This window comes from Giraffa tippelskirchi, chromosome 6 (genome assembly GCF_054371585.1).
Source record: "Giraffa tippelskirchi isolate mGirTip1 chromosome 6, T2T-mGirTip1v1.2.pri, whole genome shotgun sequence".
Lineage (NCBI taxonomy): Eukaryota > Metazoa > Chordata > Mammalia > Artiodactyla > Giraffidae > Giraffa > Giraffa tippelskirchi.
Genome location: NC_137280.1, coordinates 124,084,361 through 124,103,686, shown reverse-complemented (window position 1 = coordinate 124,103,686; position 19,326 = coordinate 124,084,361). Strand labels below are relative to the sequence as shown.

The 19,326-nt window shown below is 54.7% G+C and overlaps 1 protein-coding gene across 4 annotated transcripts in view; it reads right to left on the bottom strand.

Annotated features, from left to right (window-relative positions):
- PSD2 (pleckstrin and Sec7 domain containing 2) overlaps positions 1 to 19,326 on the bottom strand; it is a 60,084-nt gene that overhangs the window by 26,262 nt on the left and 14,496 nt on the right. For all 4 annotated transcript variants that reach the window (XM_081505221.1, XM_081505223.1, XM_081505222.1 and 1 more), the window contains exons 3-6: positions 8,947 to 9,370; positions 5,159 to 5,617; positions 4,591 to 4,785; positions 1,681 to 1,761 (exon numbers count right to left, since the gene is read on the bottom strand). In XM_081505221.1, coding sequence (XP_081361347.1) covers positions 1,681 to 1,761; positions 4,591 to 4,785; positions 5,159 to 5,617; positions 8,947 to 9,320 — 1,109 coding nt within the window. In that variant the 5' untranslated portion in view covers positions 9,321 to 9,370. The remainder of the gene's footprint in view (positions 1 to 1,680; positions 1,762 to 4,590; positions 4,786 to 5,158; positions 5,618 to 8,946; positions 9,371 to 19,326) is intronic.

Below are 19,326 nucleotides of genomic sequence, written 5' to 3'. Positions count from 1 at the left end.
AGCAGAAAGCCTCTCTGAGAAGCAGAGGGATTTGGTTTTTGCACAGGCTTGCCACATTGAAGGACAAAATTGAAATTTAGGATCCACCAAAGGGAGAGGCCCCAGTGAACACACCAGGCTCCCAGTGGAAAGCCCTGCAGCCCTTGCCCTGTGATCGGGTTGAACTCTGAGCCTTACCAAACTTCAGAGTGGCTGCTCCCCAGCTCAGCCCTGGATAGACTGGGACTGTACCTTCCCTGTTCTCCTCTAGCTGCCTAGACAAGCAGAAGGTACACCCCTTGGAGGAACACACAATGATCTAGAGCTGCTGTAATTCTATGCACAATGTACAGCATCTAATAAAAAATTACTAAGCACACAGAGAAATAGGATAAATAATGGAAAACCAAGAGAAAAACAATAGAACCAGATACAGATGATTCAGATGACACAGATACCGTGGTAAGCAGATAAGGGCTTTCAAATATTAACTGTGACTAATATGTTCCCAAAAAGAGAGAGAAACATGGAGAAAGTAAGTAAAAATAAATGAAAAGATAAGGACTTCTGCCCCCAGAGAATTGTTGCGGTTGTTCAGTTGCTAAATCGTGTCCGATCCTTTGTGACCCCATGTACTGCAGCACGCCAGGTCTCCCTGTCCCTCACTATCTCCTGGAGTTTGCCCAGCTTCATGTCCATTGAATTGGTGACGGTGTCATATCTTTTTGCCTTTTTATACAGTTCATGGGGTTCTCGAGGCAAGAACACTGGAGTGGTTTGCCATTCCTTCCTCCAGGGGACCACGTTTTGCAAGAACCCTCCACTATGACCCGTCCGTCTTGGGTGGCCCTGCAAGGCAAAGCTCATAGCTTCATCAAGTTACACAAGCCCCTTCGCCATGACAAGGCAGTGATTTAGAAGCTACCAAAAAAAGTTTTTTAACAAAATATAATTTCTAGATCTGAAAAATAAAACAACAGAAAGTAAAAACTCAATAAATGGGTTTAACAGCATCTGAGACACAGAGGAAGAATAAGTGCATTGGAAGCAGGTCGGTAGAAAATATCCCAACAGAAACAGAAAAAATAAAGGGAAAATATGGTTTCTAAAAGTATTAGAGACACAGGGGAGGTGTGTCTCTCAGCTCAGAGTCCGCCATCCCTACCTGCGAGGGCTCTGGCCTGGGGCCTCCCTGCTGGCCCTGCTGCCAGGTCCACTGACACGGGGCTTCATCCTCCCACTGCCTGCCCTCTGCTCCCTGGGCCTGAACCTGCCCTTCCTGAGGGCTACTCCCCAGGTCCAAACACCAATAGGACATGAGATCAAATTGACCATGTCCAATGTCATTTTGACCATGTCCTCCCTCAGTGATTGGGGGGAACTGGCCCACACTTTCTCCACTTGTAAGTGGGATAGTACTGCCCACCTCACAGGTGTCACTAAGGTGCTGTCAGCAGGGTGTGTCGAGGCTATGCCTCCTGAAGGATCACCTCTGCACTCCCACCTTCACCTTGGCAGTGCCCCCCACGAGCCAGCCCTCAGTGAGTCTCTGCACTGTGCTGCTCTCATGGGCCCTTCCCCACAGCCTCCCCAGAGGGCTCAAGAGGGCTTGCCCAAGGCTGCACGGCAAGTCCACACTAGAGCTGGCAGGAGGATCCAGATGTATCGCCTGTGGGCACCACCCAGCCCAGCCGCACTGACCTGAGCGCTCGATCCAGAGTCAGGCCCGAAAAGTCAAAAAAGCTGAGGTACTCCCCGGCCACCAGCCTGCTGAACTCATTGCTGCCAGGAGAGCAGGGGGTGTCCATTAGAAGCAGGGCACAGTAGACAGTGGGGGCATATGGGCAGTGGGCCCCAGGGGACCCTGACCCACCCACCCATACCTGTCCATCCATCCCTCTCCTGCCTCCCTTGCTGGGCAATTGGACTCTGACAGTTCAACCTTGGGCCAGGGTGTGCTCAGTCACTCAGTCGTATCCAACTGTTTGCAACCCCATGGACTATAGCCCGCCAGGTTCCTCTGTCCATGGGATTTTCCAGGTAAGAATGCTAGAGTAGGTTTCCATTTCCTCCTCCAGTGGGCCAGGGTGTGAGAGGGTCAAGAAGGCTTCCTGGAGGAGCTGATGTCTCATCAAATACCTTCAGGAAAGTAACAGCCAGCCAGGTGAAGGGAGTAGGGTGTGGGGTGATATACAGTGTCCCCAGTAGAGGACATTGTCCAGAAAGCTACCAGCAGGGCCATGTGGCAGGAGCTGGAAAGCAGGAATGGGGGCAGCAAGAGATGAGGCAGGGATCTGGGCCTGAGGACCAAGGCAAGGATCGAGACTTGATTTGGAAGAGTTTGAAGCAGGAGGTGAATGAGAGGGTCAGATCTGTATTTGGAACACTGCCTGCAGAGTGGAGACCTACAGAGAGCTGTAGGAGCTGTCCACCAGAGAGACGGAAAGGGTGGGGAGGAGGGATGTTTCCGAGGTAGAATCCACAAGACATGGGGAGGGATGGAGTGGGTATGGGACATGACCAAGTAGCCCTTGGGGTGGTGCCCAGAGCCCAGGACAACAGGTAGGTCTGGAAGCACCTACATGAGAGTTGTCTGACCCTAACTGGTAAGAGTAGGAAGGGGGACAAGCCTGTAGGAAGGGCTCAGACACGCCAGCAGACCCAGCTCAGAGACCTGAGGAGAACCCCTCTCAGGGTGGGCTGAAGAGACAGACAGCCAGTGCAGGAGACAGTAGCCACAGCGGTAGGGTGTGGTGTCCTGGAGGCCAAGGAAGAGAATTTCAAGACTGGAGTGATGAATTCTTGCCAAAAGAGAGAACATAATTCTACCTCAGTCCAATCAAGCCCCAAGCTCTCCCTCCTGTTTCGTCAACAAATACGTGGCATTATCAAATGGTTTTGTTTCTTCAACAAATACATGGCATGACCAAAAGGAGGGGGCCTGGCAACTGTTGTTGGCTACAAGGGACCTAAGAAACATACTGGCCAAATGTAATCAAAGACCTTATTTGTGTGCTGATTTGAACAAACATTTTGGAGACAACCAGAGCAAATTAAACATTGACTGAATGTTAGAGATACTAAGGAATTTTGTCAGAAATTATGACTATCTAAAAAAAAATCCTAGTCAGTTTAGAGACACATACTAAATATTTATGGATCATACGATAGAGTCTCAAATATGGTTTAAAATATTCCAGCAAGTGTGAGGGGAAGCTGCGGGGGGAAGAGATCAAACAAGAATAGAAGAAGGTTGATAACTTCGAAGTTGAATAATGGGTACAAGGAGGTTTAAGGTATTACTTTCTCTGCTTTCGTGTGTGCTCACAATTTTCATCATTGACAGATTGAAGAAGAAGGAGTCGTGGGTGTGTCAAGGCTGTTGAAGGGGAGAGAGTTGAGGCCACCATATTCAAAGACACCAGGCTGCTACTGACTCTAGCATGAGGGGCTTGTGTAGGGCAGTGGGGGACGGGGAAGAAGCCAACCTGGAGATGCTGAATGTGCAGAAGGGGAGGGGACAGAGGCCACCCAGAGCAGAAGACAGAATTTTGGCTGTGAAGAGGCAGAGGGAGGAAGTACATTTGAGGAAGGATTTTTGTTTCAGATGGGAGAGGGTTAAGCAAAATTAAGTTCTCATGGGAAAACTCATGAAGACAGAGTGGTTGAAAAGACAGGGGAGGGTGGGGATCAACTTTAATGAAGGAGGATGTCATTAGGTTGGGGAGCTGTAGCCCAGTGGGAGAGCTGAGGTTGCGGGCAACATGATTTGGGGGAGGCCCGGGCAAGAGTGCTGTGGAGGCTACAGAGGATGGAGGAGGCGGGAGTGGGGAGAAGGGGGGCATCCACAGGACCTCCTTGTGGCCCAAGGCCCCGTCAACTCTAACTTGAGGTCTAGAGTCTGGGCTGCCTCTCTTAGCCTAGGAGCAGCCCTCTCTGGAGGCCAGGCCTGCCTCTGTGCAACCTGAAGGCTTATGTGGGTGTGAGGCCCTTTCTGGAGAACAAGGCAAGGAGGACAAGGAAGGCGGATGTGCTAGTGGTCAGACCTGCTCAGGACACACCAACTGACTTCACAGCTGACTGTCCCCCACCCCCCAGAACTTCAACCTGGCTAGTTCCCTTCCCTGAGTCCAAAGACCGGGGCTTGTATGTAGGCAGCTCCCCCTCTTCAGCTGGTCCCAAAAGACAGTGAGTGGAGCTCAGTGAGGGTCAGGATCCCCTCCCCCAGCTCCTGGGTCCCAGGCGGTCCCTGTTCAGACCAGGCGGCTCCTCCCTCCCTGGCCCCATTAGTTCACCCACAAGACCCTGCCTGGCTGCTCCGTCCTCGCTGCCATCCCCCACGGCCCCACCACCACACGCCACATGCCACTCCCCCAGCCCCGAGGGACCCCCCCCCCAACCCTACCTCCCCTCCCTAGGAGCAGGGGCCCTCGCCCAGGCAGCCCAGAAAGGAAACAGATTTAGGGCAAGGCCCAGAACGAGGACAGCGGCAATTCTTGGGGACTGTTGGGAGCCCCCAGCACTAGGCACCCCTGAGGGATGTCACCACATCACCTTGGGCTGAGGAAGACACGGGGTTTGCTTGGAGTGGGGGATGGAGATGGAACTCACTTCTTGCCCAGCTGCCGGGCCACGTCGCAGCGCTGAAAGCCCTCCAGGTGGTAGAGCCGGCGCGCCAGCCGGCGGGCAGCCTCACTGACACCCTGGCCCCCGTTGGCCAGTGGATCTGTACTGCCCGACTCCAGCGCCTCCGAGCTGCTCAGCTCTGAGTCCGAGTCCGACAGGCCATCCTTCAGGCTGGGGTCGCTGAAGAGGGAAGGTGGGGCGGGGAAGAGGGGGTCAGAGACCCTTGGGCAGGGGCTGGAAGGTCTCCCAACACCAGGGAAAGAAGCTCCACTGCATCAGGACAGAGTCAAGTTAGATTTCCAGAAAAACCCTCAAAGGAAACCATTAGATGATCAGCTCCCTGACCCCACCCAGGCTGGAAAGACCTGGAAGGGCAGGATGGAAACTCAGGCCGGGGGTGGGAGGTCTGGGTGCAGAGGGTGGGTACAGAGACCTGGCAGAGGGCCGTTCACTCCGGGCCCTGGCTTGTCCTGACTTGTTTTGCCTCCTCTGGGTCTCGGTTTCCCCATCTGCTCCATGGTTCTCTCGGCTTCCAGCCCGGGCCCTGCCTCACCTGGCCGAGTTCAGCAGCTTGTCTGTGTCCTCCTCCTCCTCCTCGTCATCCTCCTCATCCCCGCGTGGGCCCAGGGGCCCGTCTTCATGGAAGCCGTTGGGCACCGCCGTGAGAGACAGACGGCTCAGGACATTCTCGGAGCGGCTGCCGGAGATGGAGCGCCGCAGGGGGCTGCCGAGCGCCCCGCCGCCACCGGCTGCGCTCAGGTCCCCCTCAGGCCCCATGTCCCCAGTGCCCAAGCCCGCGCCCAGCTCAGGGCTGTCCCGGGCCCGCTGCTGGATGAGGGGTGTGAGAGGGGCCTCGAAGCTGACGCAACTGTCGCTCTCGTCTGTGAGGCTCAGCACGTCCAGGGAGTCCAGGCTGCTGTACTGGGTGCCCCGCAGCAGCTCCGACTCCACAATCTTCTCAAATGTGGCGCTGAAGCCGTCTCGCACATCTGGCTCTCCGGGGCCATCCGGCCTGTGGGATGCGGGGAGCAGTCACCATCCTGCCAGATGGCCCTTTACAGGTGCTAGGATGGCACTAATCCATGTCTGGGAGCTCCCTGGGTGTGGAGAGCTGGCAGGGATCATGTCCTGTTTATTGTCTCAGTCAACCCTTACTGAGCACAGGTGCCAGATGCTGGGCTGGGTACTGGGGTACAGCTTGAAAGGACAGGCATGGTCCTGCCCCCAAGTGCCCACCAGGCCTGGCCCCCAGTAGGCATCATTCATCTAAATGAATGAGTGTGAGGCTCTCGCTCCTGTCTGGCCCAGGAAAGGGGGAGGGGGGCTCCTCCTTCCAGGCTCCCTATCACAGATAGTGTCTCACTGGGACACAATTTTGCTGGCCCCACAGCCTGGGTGGTTCTTAGCTTGACTGTCCAGGCCTGGCCTTAATGTCACCTCCTCAAGAGACAGGGAGGCAGGCCCAGACCACCCACCACAGTGGGCCCTCATTAGTGTCTATCCTCAGGGTGCCCCTTTATCTCCTCCTAGCCTTCTGTTTATTCCCCTGTTTACACCTGTTTCCCCCACCACACACAAGGCCAGGGAGCACCCAGCACACAGAAGATCCTCTAAGCCTTGCCGAATGGCAGATGCCTGGCAGCCTGGAGGCCCACCCCGCTGCCTAAGCCCTGCCTTGTGCTGTCCCCTAGAGAGGCCCTTGCACCAATGGTTCCCTCTGCCCAGAGTGCTCTTCCCTCAGGAGCCTCCCTTCCACTCCCTTTCTCACCCTGCCTGCCCTATTTATAACTGGGACCTGCTCCCTCTCCCAATCCCTCTTTCTTACTTACTTTTTTCCAAGGCCCTTGCCCCCTTCCAACATCCTATGCAATTATCTATTATTTTTATGATATATTATCTGTCTCCTCACTAGACCATAAGCTCCATGAGAGTAGGAGTTTTTGTATATTCTGTTCACTGACGTATCCCCAGAACCTAAAATAGGGCAACACACACAGATGAAGCGAGGCCTCTTACCCACTGGGGAGATGCGCAAGCAAGCAGGGAATTCAGGCGAGGAAGAGGACTAAAAGAGATCAAAACAGAAACAAGGAGAGAGAGAGGGAAAAGAAGAGAAATAAGAGAGACAAGAATGAGGCAGAAAAGAGATACAGAGAGCACAGAAAACAAAGAGAGACCGAATAAGAGAGACAGAGAGTAACGGATAAAGAGATGGAGAGAGAGAAACAGAAACAGCAAGAGGAAGAAACACAGCACAAGAAATAAGCAGGCTGAGCCCGGCCCATTTCGGGTAAATTAGGGCCCACCATTTGCAAAGAAGCACACCCTGGTCCCCTGCAGGATCTGGCCATGTCCTGCTTATCCCCCAACCCCTGGGGCCTCACAGAGACTGAGTCCTATTTGGAAGATAAGGAAGTGCTCCACCCGCTCAAGGCACTCCTTGGACACGGCCGCCCCACCATGCCTGAGATTTGATTCCTGCATGCTTCCTGGAGAAATACTGACCTGAGAGTGAAAAGCTGAGACCACAGCCATCACCCACTCCAGTCCCACAGGAGTTGAGAGGGCAGCCTCATTTGGAAAAGGAAGTAGGGGAAAGTGTCACACTGGGTCACAAGTAGGCTGCCCAGCAGGGGGCTGGGGTGGAAGCTGCCTCTACTGACCTCTGGGAGGATGGGAGGGAAGAGAAGGGACACTGCCCTGGCCACCAGAGCGGACACCCCAAATCTGCCCAGCAGCTCTCTCTGCCAGGCCCGTACGGGGTGCTGGAACAATAAGACAGAGCCCTGCCCGTGGGGGCTCATTCCATGTCAAAACCATGAATGGTTCCCCCACATACTCCACCCTCTCATGCACATGAGCACACTTGTGGGGCAGTTTTGATAGGGGCTTGAAGACCATTAGCCCAGTCTCCAGACTCCCATCTGACTCACCTTCAGCCAGCCTCCAAAACTATACCACCTAAACACAAACAGCAGCTCCAAGAAGCCCCAGCCCCCTGCCTGCACCTCACGAGGCCCCACACCACACTAGGTCCTGCCCAGGTGGAAACCCTCATATGGCACGCCCAGTACATGCAGGCATCTGACCCTGTCTTGGAGACCTAGACACACTCCAGCTCCATGCATCCACGTGCACACCCAAATGTGCCCCTAATGCACAGGCCAGGCACACTGACAGGTTCACACACTGTCACGCATGCATCAGTACACAGGCCAGGTATACACATGCATGTCCCCCACACACATGCTCACACACCTCCTACACACTTCCTGCCCAGAGCAGGGCCTACACCAGTGTGTGCATGCTAAGTCCCTTCAGTCGTGTCCAACTCTTTGCAACCCTATGGACCATAGCCCGCCAGGCTCCTCTGTCCATAGATTACTCAAGGAAAGAATACTGGAGTGGGTTGCCATCCCCTACTCCAGGGGATCTTCTCCACCCAGGGATCGAACCTGCATCTCTTATGTCTCCTGCATTGGCAGGCTGGTTCTTTACCACTAGTGCCACCAGGGAAGCCCCTGCAGCGGCGCACACCAAACCTTCTATATGCTTTCTTTTCTCAGCTCACCTTGGGGGCTTCTAGACATTCCCCTGGACCATCCCTACCCTCCTTGTCCAACTGGCACCTCTAAGATGCCAAGCCTCTCCATCTGCAGCTGGAGATAATAGAAATGGGGCTGTAACTCCAGGAAGTAGGACTTACTCCAATAAGTAGGAGTTCCTCGTCAAACTCCCGGATGGCACTCAGGAAGGAAGAGCTGACAGAGATTAATTTACAAAGCCTGCTCTCTTCAGGTCAGTTGTGGAATTGGGAGATTCTCACCTCCAGGAAGCAGAGGGAGGGGCCAGATGACCTCCCACATCAAGGCATTTTGGAACTCTGACGCCCAGCCTGGGATGGAGGGAGTGTGGCCCTCCAGCTCTACATAGAAACAGCCCATGGTGGAAGGGGAGGTGAGGAAGGGATGGGCTGGGAGTTTGGGATGACAGATGCAAATCATTATATATAGAATGAACAAGCAACAACATCCTATTGTATATCACAGAGAACTATAGTCAATATCTGTAATAAGCAATAACAGAAAAGAAAAAAGTTTTTAAACTTCTAAACTATTTAAAAAGAAACAGCCTCTGGTGATTAGGGGCACTGAGAGTGGGGACACAACAGGCGTGTTGGCCTTTGGAATCTCTCTTATAGTTCTATCCTCCCAAAACAGGGACATCAAATTCCCATTTCATGTATGAGGAAAAGAAGAACCAGAAAGGCTAAGTGGCAAGGCCCAGGCCATGCAGCACTGGAGCAAATGTGGTGACCCCCATTCCGAGACTCCCACTTACCCCAGTGGAGAATCCTCAGTGTCTGGACAGAGGCTCCTGGAGGCATCGTCCCCCTCGGCCAGCCCACCAGCCCTCCAGGGCCTGGGATCTGTAGAGTCTTCCAGAATGTTTGAGTCTGGCCCCAGGGCTAGGCCATTGGTGAGGGAGAGGTCAAGGCTGAGGCCATGGAGGGCCATGTCCAGGCCTTTTGTATGCCCTTCAGTGTCTGTCAGGGTTCCCCTCATTGCATGCCCTGGGCTGGTGTGGCTACTGTTCAGGTCCTCACTGGATGCCATTCCATTCTGGACCCCAGGTTCCCCCTCGGGTTCCAGGCTGGGGTCCCAGGTGGCACCATCTTCCCCAGGCAGTGCGGACAGAAGCGTATCCTCATCCATGGCAGCCACTGCTTCTCCCCCTGCTGGCTGCTCTAGGGACTCCTCTAGACCTGGCAGCAGATGGAGAGAGAATGGGGTGGATCAGAAAGAACAGGTGCTGGGAGTTCAATGCCCAGTAGAACCAGCACCAGGCCTGAGGACGAACAGGTGGGCCCAGATATCTTCCCAGGACATCTCAGCTAGAGTCTTGGAGGAGTCTGAGTCTCACTGCCTTGCTCAGGCCAGCCCCACTCACCTCTCCCCTGACCCCCAGCCACCACTGTGCCGCAGTCCTACCTTCCCTGTTACCTCTTATGTATCTCTGCTGTGTCCTTCAGAATTCACCAAAACCTCTAAGGAAGATCTGGGCTGGGTGGGACTAGGGAAAGGTCCAAGACTCCTCCAAGACCACTTCCTTTACTGCTGGTGAGTGAGGGAACAAAACCCCAGGCTGACAGTAGGCAGCCACTTTGCCTCTTTCCAAGTTCCCTCACCCTGGCTCCAGGAGCCAGAGAAGTGGTGCGTGGAGAGTTCTGGATTAGGGTCTGCCTTTACAGGGACAGTTAAGAAAGGAGGCAAGGACGTCAGTCAGAACAGAGGCCACCCCAGAGAAGCCCAAGTGAGGCCGGGAGGAGGCTATCCTGAGGCGCAGAACGAGGTGCTGTCCAGGGTGCTGAGCGGGGGCGGCGCCACCAGGGAGACTCAACAGACCACGGGGCTTCCTCCACCACGCATCGCCCAACGCTCTGGCTGTGCGAGAGGGAAGTTGGGGGGGGGGGCAGGGGGAGCTGGGGTTCCCCTTCGACACCTGGCCCCCAGAGCTCACCCAACCTTGAAGAGGGACTCATGAGGAGGCTGCCATGGGGCCCTCCAGCAGAGCCCAACTCACTGTGTGACCTCGTGAGGGTCCAGGTTGGGACTCCTCACTGCTCCCCCCAGGCCAACACCCCCTTCCCTCTGCCTGCTTTGGGTCTGTTCCTCCTCTGTAAAACGTGAAGACCCATTTTACCTGCCATCTCCACCCCACCCCTTTTTAAACACATCAGAACCAGCTCAGTTTCCCAGAGGCTTCCTGCCCAATCTCAGGTGGGAGGACGGAGTGATGGGCTGTGTGCCTCAGCCCTCTCTGTCTGTGGCCATTTCTGCCCCACCCCACCCCCAGTGACCTCTGCCAGCAAGGACACAGACCAGTCCCTCCCAAGAACTCCCTTCCTCCTCTCTTCGGGCCTCAGCTTCCCCCAGCACCCCCACTCTCCTCTGGGAAGAGATGCTGGGGGTTCAGGAAAGGCTGGAGGAGGAGAGCGACTGGTCGGCCTTCTGAGCTGCAGCAGAACAAGCTGTAGCAGAACAAGCTGTGGATACACCGACGGGGATTTAAGGAAGGCCCACACTTCCTACACTCACCTGGTCGTAAGTGTCACCTGGAGAAACTTGTTAAATACAGGCCCTCCCCAGGCCTCCTGAATCAGAGTCTCTAGAGAATGGGTATAGGGGCCTGTTACTTTTACTATACGGCAAGTTTGGGAAACACTGTGTTAGACTCCGGGAGTAACTTCCCGTATAGAGATGAGCCCGGAGAGGAAGGTGAGTCTACTCTGGGGGCTCCTGAGCAATTGGAGGGAGGTTTGTCACCACAGGACCACTTAAGGTTCACATGCTCCTTGGTTTTCAAACATGGAGTAGAAGAGAGTAGGACTGATGCAGGATCTGGGGCCTCAGCCCACCCACTCCTGAGTGTCGCCTCCTAGAGTTTTGAAGACTGTATGAGCAGAAGATTTTTACTTTAAAAAAAAAAGAAAACTTCCACAGACTTAAAAAAAAAAATGTGATGAGCCAGGCTCCAGACTATCTGGGACCTGATCCTAGGACGCTGGAGACCCCAAGGGGCTTGGCACTGAGTGAGGGATTCTTTCTGGTCTGCCCTAAATCCCTTGCTGCAGTTGCTATTTCAATCCATTCCCTCAGGTTGTGTGCTCAGAGGAGGGAGAACAGGAGGTCATCTCCTCAGCTGAGACTCCTTGCAGGGAGGGAAGCATTTAGAAAGGAAAGAGGAGGGATAGAGGGGTCTACAGGCCTGCTGCCTGAGTTCTGGTCCTCTAGTCTGCATTCTAGCCCACGGGCCTGGGTGAGCACTGGACCTGGGGCACAGAGCATCAGCCTAATTCCACCAGGATTCCTCAGGCTCCCATAGCCACACAGGGAGGCTGAGCCCAGCAGGGTGCAGTACCTCCCCTTTGGCCAGAGCTCTGCCTGAGCTCCCAGTGAAGCCTGACATTTGAGAGCATAAGCAGCTTCCCCTGGTGCTCAGTCTACACCAGCCCCAAAGCCAGGGTTGTGGACAAATCAAGGACCTCTTGGGAGGCCCCAACATCACCCCCGGCTCCTAGCAGCTGCCTCAGGCTGGCTCTAGCCCTACCTGCCCTGCCATGTCCTCCTGCAGCTGACAGCGTGATGGAGGTTCTGCCAACACTGGGCACGGGGCCGTGTCCTCAGCTTCTGGGGTGGACAGACAAGGGGCACATTGAGCTCCACTTTGGGTGGGGGCCCAGAGTCCCTGCCTGGGCTAAAGGCCAGCTGAGCCCAGAAAGAGCTGAGCCAGGACCCCTCCTCTCTCGCTGGGGGGCATACGGGGGCGGGGGGTGTCTTCCGAGCAGAATGTGAAATGATGCCCCAAATCCTTGCTCTGAATCACCATGTGCCCTGGGACCCATCACTGTCCCATCTGACCTTTATGACCTTTATGAACCCATCTGCATATGGGGGGCATCACCTTCACCCTCCTTCCCCAGGGCTGGTGGGAGAACTTAAGGTCATGAGTGCTGAGATCCAAGGTACAACAAACACACTACAGAGGTCAAGGAGAAAGGCAGCTACAGCCCACTCTGTTTACTACCGCATTTGACATATGGGGAGACTGAGGCATGGAACCAGGAAAGACTTTGCCTGAGGTCACAGGGTGAGTAGCTGCCTCAAGACTCAAGAGCAGCCTCTCTCTGCACCCAGATGGGCTGGAAGTACAGGATAAGCCCCCATTTCCCAGACCCTCCGTCAGACCCTCCCACGAGATCATGGGCTCAAATCCTCCACCAGAAGCGTCTACCCAAAGCAGTGGCCCTGACCACTTCCAGCCCTGCCAGCAAGAGCAGGGGACGGGGAGACAGCTGGGCCACAGGGCACCCATGCCAAGGAGATGCCTGAAAATGACAGGCTGGCAGTGGCTACATCCCCTGCCTCCTCCCTCAGCCAGAACCAGGCCCCACTCCAGGCAGTGGCTCCGTGGACTGCCCTTGGGATAACCTTGGGCTGAGCAGCCTCTTTTTCAGCACCAACCAAGATGGGGCCCACGATGGTAATGGAACTCTAGCTGGGTCAGGTCTCAGGTGTTCCTATGACAACCCTAGCCCCCTTCCCACTCCCCCCATGACAGCTGGAGTGAGTTGTGAAAACACAAATTACATCACACCCCCTCCCTCATTGGTAACCCCATCAGCTCCCATCGCCAATCTGGCCTCCTCAGCATGGCCTAAAAAGGCTCTGCCTGAGCTGGTTCACAGCCCTCGGCCCATCCCCCACCCCAGCAGCCACACTGGCCTTCTTTCTGCTCCCTGAGCTCATTCCCACCTCAGGGCCTTTGCACCAGCTGTACCCTTGGCCTAGAATGCTCCTTCCCTAGATCTTTAAATGACTGCCTCTTCTGTCACTAAGGGCTTAACTCCAATGCTGTCTCTTCAGAGAGGTCCTCCCTGATTACCTAGCACTCTTTCACATTTCTTCACAGAGCACTGTGTCTGCCAAGCACCACTTAGCAGACCTGAAACTCCATTTTCCATTTGTTTCCTTATTTTCTGCCCATCTCCCTCACTAGCTGGTGAGTTCAGTGAGGGTGGGGACTAGGTCATGTTCACTGCTGTTTCCCCCAGAGTCTAGAACAGGGCCTGGGAAACAGTGGCCACTTTTTAAATATTTGGCAAATGAAAACCTAGAGATTACCATCACCCCCACTGTAGGCAGAGGCCGAGAGAGGTTGAGGACCATGCTCAAGGTCACCAAGGTGGAAAGTGACAAGGTTGGTGTCTGCTTAGAATGACACAGGACTGTCAAAAGGATAACTTCATAAAGTGCCTTCCATGCTGGGACCCAAGCCAGGGAGTGTGGGAAGCTCAAGAAAAGGGCTGGAGGGCCCAACGTGTTCAACAAGACAGAGGGCAGATGCAAAGGTGTGGGCACCTGTGCACATGTCTTTGACCAAGCATACAGTACAGCATTTGTGGGCACAAACACACATGCACACACACACTGAGACACAAAAACACACACGGAGGGAGGCAGCAGCCACTCAAAAGGTGGTCCCCCAGTGGGATGTGAGGTGGGATGAGGAGTCCACGGGCCTGAGGCAAGGTCTAGGGCAGTTAGACCTACATCACTGGGCAGCTGGCATTGAAACCATTCTGCTCTAGGAGAAGCCAGGGCAGGGAAGGGACAACCCAGTGCTTCAGGCTAGAGCAGGGGGTGGGGAAGACAGGCACCCACAGTGACCACAGCCACACCGGTGGCATCAGGCAGCTGAGTAGATTTGGGGGAAGATGGGGGAGTACAGGCCCACTTAATAGAAATGGGAGAACATGAGGCAGAGCTGGGGTAGGGGACCTGTGGTGCTAAGTACTACCCAGGACAAGCCAAATCTAAGAGTCAGTGGGATGTCCAAGGCAGGGTATATATGGGGACTTGGAGCACAGAAAATCATTCTGGAATGTCAGTGTAGAGGCAACAGTGAGATCACAGTGTCCCAGAGAGCAGGGCTGGGAGCCAGGCACTCAGGTGTTGCCCTTCAGGGTGCTAGGGGAGCTTGGGCAAAGGAAACCCTTCTCTGGCCTCATTTCCCTGTGTTCATCAGAGATTCCTAACCATTTCTAAGCCTGAGACCTCCTTGAGCATCTGATGGAGCTCTGGATCTCCTCCAGACAGACTCACACAGTGCACAACATTTGTGTGTGTTTTGAGAGTCTCATGGACCCCTACGGCCCATCCATAGAAACTGGGCACGAACCCCAACCTGGACAATCCCCAAGGACCTTCCACCTCTGACACCATCCACTCACAGAGTTTCATGAAGGCTACTTGCAAGAAAAAGAAAAAAAAGCTGGAAAATTTTCATTCTCAGCCCTATTCTCTGCCTCCTGGGAACCCAAGCTGAACACCCCCAGTGGTTCCACTGCCCTTCCCCCAAATTTTTGTGACACTAACTGACTCCCCAGCTCACCCAGATTTCAGCACATAAGCTGGAATCTTCACACATACACGAACACACAAGGACTGTTAAATAAGGTAATCAGTGAAAAGGGCAGGTGTGTTTTAAGTGCTCAGAACAGACCTTGGCCAGCTGCACCCCATACCACTCACAGGGCCTGGGCTGGCCCAGCCTTGCACACTCCAGGCCTCCAAAAGAACCTGCTGAGCCGCTGATAGCACAGGTACCAGGGAGGTGGGGCCCCTGGATCACACAGCTCACCGTGCTTCCCCATAACTTCTGCCAGCCAAGGAGTCTGGAGGCCTGGACCTTGCTGTCACCCCAAAGATATGAGCACACTCCTAGGCACAGGTCAGCTGGGCATGTGCTTCCTCCATGATCTACCTGCCCAGGGCAGGATAGGTGTCCAGGATAGGCATGTCTAGCCAGGAGCCTTGAGAACTGCCCTGCCTCCATTCCCCAAAGTGACCCTAATCCCTCTACTCACCTGGTCTTCTCAGCTTGGACCACCTTGTGCAGCAACAAGTGCCTCAGATGGGACAGTCCAGGAGGGTGGGTCAGCGCTCTAACCCTGCAGTCAGACAGACCTAGCTTCAAATCCCACAAGCTGTGTGACCTCGGGACAGTTGCCCACCTCTCTGAGCCCTAGAACCCTCCTCAGCAACATGGGGGGTGGGGTGCTACAGCATCTGCCTCTCAAGGTTGTAGGGAAGACAGAGGAGATGCTGTGGGTGCAAGGCTCAGCTCAGAGTCGGGCACAAGTGCTCAGGGACGGGCAGCCGCTACTGCTCTTCCAGAACCATCTCTCAGGTCTGCAGGGAAGCAAGCTGGCTGCCCATGCTGGGGGTGGAATGCACAGGAGAGCAGTCCAGGACACCCAGGTGTCCCAGCAGACATTCGCCCTGGGCAGCCTGTCAGAGCAGGTTCTGAGGCAGCGGCATCAGAGACTCAGCCTGAGGCTGAAAGCAGGGGAATGGCTCCTGTAGGAAGATAGGACAGGGAGGGTGCCCCTCCCTTTCCCGAGGCAGGTGAGGACCCCACAGTCCTGGCCCCAGGCCAGGGTTCCTCCAATCTTTCCATCTCAAGGCACAAAAGCCACATCGGGTGCAGGGCAAGGGCCAGAGGCCTGGACCTCCCTTAAAAGGCGCCCATCCCCTACAGGTGATGTCAATCTGGGATTAACCAGAAGCCCAGCACCACCCAGCTTTCCTCCTCTCAGCCTGGCCCCTGGGAAACCAGCTTTGCCTTTGGTCGTGGGGGTCTAAAAGGCCTCCTTTCCCATGGTCAGCAAGCAGAGGTTCCTAGGGCTGGTGTACATTTGCATCTTATTTGCACGTGCCCCGCAGCCTGCTGGGACTTTAGGAGCCCCTGGGCCCAGCTCTGCAAAGGTCATTCTTTGACATCCCCCAGCTTACTTCACTCTGCACCCTCCAGCCACTTGGCACCTTCATTTGCTTAGCATTTGCATACATCTGCATGCTGGCTGGAGAGCCCTCAACACTGATGAACTTCACAGCGCCTGCTGTCAAACCCCGAATCATGTTTATAGGTGGTGACTCCGCCCTCAGCCAACTTTCCCTGCAGGGCAAGCCCTCAGTTATGAGGGGCAACAGAGGACAAGGCTGCTCTGGTTAAGTTGGCTGCTGCCTGTCTTCCTGGAACTTCAGTTGGCACCTGGGACTCACCCTGCTTCTTGAGCCACATTTGAGCCATTAGCCTGCAGACTGAGAGTTGAACCCCAAAAGCTACAGTGAACTGACCAAGGGCAAGTCCTCCCAACAAGTCCTGCCTTGGCTAAAAAGCCTGGGTCAGGACAGACTCCAGGGGCTCAAACTCTGAGCAGCTTTCCCTCAGTCTGATTCAACAGCCAGAAGAGATAACCAAGAAACATCATACTCCCTTCTCCCTGCCCAAGTTTCACTTACCCCACACCCTCCAGAGCCTCGTGTTGTTCTCTATCTACCCTGCCTCTTCTCTGCCTTCTGCCCTGAGACCTTCCTCCTCACCCTCTCCCAACCTCCTGATTATGTCATGCTACTTAACCCCTCCCTTGCCAAGTCCCCTCTTCCTCTCCTTCCCTCTTCTTCCCCCGTCCTCTCCTATCTCTGCTTCAGGCTTCAGCACAGGGCCTGACAAAGGTTGTGGTCTCCCTGGGCCCAGTTGAGGGCAAGCAGCATGTGGTGCAAAGCAAGCAAGTGTGAAAGGGTCTGTGCTGGGCCATTGCACGATCACCTCCCCGTCCTCATCTCTGAAACTGACCCTCCTATTCAGCCGTAGCCCACTGATGGGAGACCTGGGGGCTGGTAAAAGCCTCACCTCTTGATGGACAGTCCACAGGGTAGGAGAGGAAAAGAGAAGTCAGGAATGACACCAGTGTTTGGAGCCTGAGCACCTGGAAGGATGGAGGCATCATTCCTGAGATGGAGAAGACTTGATGGAGCAAGTTTGGGAAGAAAGATCAAGAAGAAAGGAGCTCAGTTTTGGACAAGATGAGTTTGAGGTGTCCAACAGACATGGCGGCCAAGATGCTGAGTGAGCTATTGGAGCTCAGGAGAGAAGTCAAGATTTGGGATACAAATTTGGGAGCTGAGAGCACGTAGGTGATGTGTAAAGCCACAGGACTGCATGATGTCAGCTCAAGAGTGAATGCAAACGAGAAAGAGCAGCCACTCAAGGCTGAGTCCTGGGCACTCCAATGTTATAAGGTGGGAGTGGGGAGAAGGAGACAGGAGGAGCAGCCACGAGGTCAGAGGAAAACGGGACAATAGATGTCCTGGAGGTCAAGGAATGTATTTCAGGGAAGAGGGAGAGACTGAAGGTGTCGGATACTACAGATGAAGACTAAGGCCATTGCATGTAGCAACACAGAGGTCACTGGTGACCTTGAGAAGAGCAGTCAATGGACAACCTTTCTGGGGTGTTTTGCTGTAAAGGGGAGCACAGAGATGCAGGGATAGCTGGCTGAAGAAAATGAGAGTCTTCTTTTAAGACAGGAAAAATGATAACAAGATATCTGCTGACAGAATGATCCGGTCAAGGGGGAACCTATAAAGCAGGAGGGGGCATTTGCTGGAGCAGTGTGGGCCCCCACAATATAGGTCCCCCTCCACTCCACAAGGGGACGGGATCTCTTGCACAATAGAGGGTGTCCTAAACCAGGAGCAGGGACTCTTCACCCACAGGGACGGGGAAAGGCAGACCCATGGATGAAGAGGCCCATGGATGGATGAACACAGCACTGGCAGTCTGAAGACTGCCTCTGCTTTCTCAAAGAAGCAGGAGGCAATGTCCTCTGCTTTGAGGGTGGACTGCAGGAGAGAGGCTAAGGCTGAAGGCAGAACAGAAAGAGTGAAATAGCCACCAGGTAGGGAGTGAGGGGATAGGCCTGGAACCACGTGGGACTGCGGAGCAGCGCTAAGGACCCACTTGAAGTTCATGGATTTGAACTAAAAGTGAGACCAGTAGGGCAGTGGATTTTCTTAGCCCCATTCAGCAGCACAGAGGGCGGAGGGCAGACCAGGCATTGGATTTAACCAGGGTGGGGGCTCTGCCAAGAAAGTATGAAGAAGCAAAATGAAGTAAGGGACATGGGGGGCCTGCAAGGCAGTGTTCATCCTGACTTTCATTGTGGCAGCTGCCTCTGAGCCGGCCCTGTCCCCCGTCAAAGGCCCAGCCCTGCTGATGCCTGAAAGCCCCACTATCCACCCCCTGCTGCGGGCTGTGTGGGGCCTTCCCTCCACCCTCATCCCAAACAAGCTCCTAAGAGGGCGGTCACAGGTGGCCACCAAGACCTGGGGAGCTCTCCACATGCTGTTTCTTTGACCTGGAAAATACCCCAGACCTCACACACTGAAAACAGCATTCTCCACAGCCTCCCCCGCTCCCCAACCAGACACCAGTGCTCATCACACTGCCTCTTAATCTCTCCTTATTCCATCCCTTCTCCAACCCCCCATCCCAGCAGGGCCACCACACGAATCCCTACCCCACCCTACCCCACCCCATGCACTGCACGCTGCAGCCTCGAATCAGTGCACCAGCATCTTGTGTTTAACCATGTCAGGACCTCCTGCCCGTCTTTATCACCACGCCGGCCGTGCCATCCACGCCACCCTCTACAGAGCGCCCCTCCAAGCACTCACATCTGCCTTCTCGCTCCACTCTTTAAAACCCTTCAGTAGCTCGTGGTGCCCTGGGGAAAGGGCCAGCTGTCAGCCCACATTCTAGGCCAGCGGTGGTCCAGGCCCCACCCCCTTTCTTCCTGTCTTGCCCCCCAGGCTCTCCGCTGTCCCCCCACCCTGTGCCCCTCGCTGCTTTCTCGGGGCTTCTTCCCCACTCTGACAGCACCTGCCCTGAGTTGTGGCTCATCCCATCCACACCCCTGAGGCTATGAACTCCTTGAAGGCCCCGTCAGCATCTGCCTAAGCACCCTTCTCCAGCGTGTGGTCTGAACGCGGATGATCAGGTGGATGAAGCTTCTGGAGGTAAGGAAGAGGGAGGAACCGGATTGAAACAAAGGGACTCCTTAGCCAAGTGACCTAACTTAGCACCACGATTATAGCGCAGCTAATGACAAGTGCCTCCTGATAGGAGGCAAAGAGAAGGACACGACATCACCTATGGGATATTCCTACCCCAAAACGCTTAACCTGAATCTACTCATGAGGAAGCAGTAAGACAGATCCAGAATGTGGGGCATTCTACATGAACACTGACCAGGGCTCTTTAAAACTGACAATGTCATAAAAGACTTCAAAAAAACAGATAATTGTTCTAGGT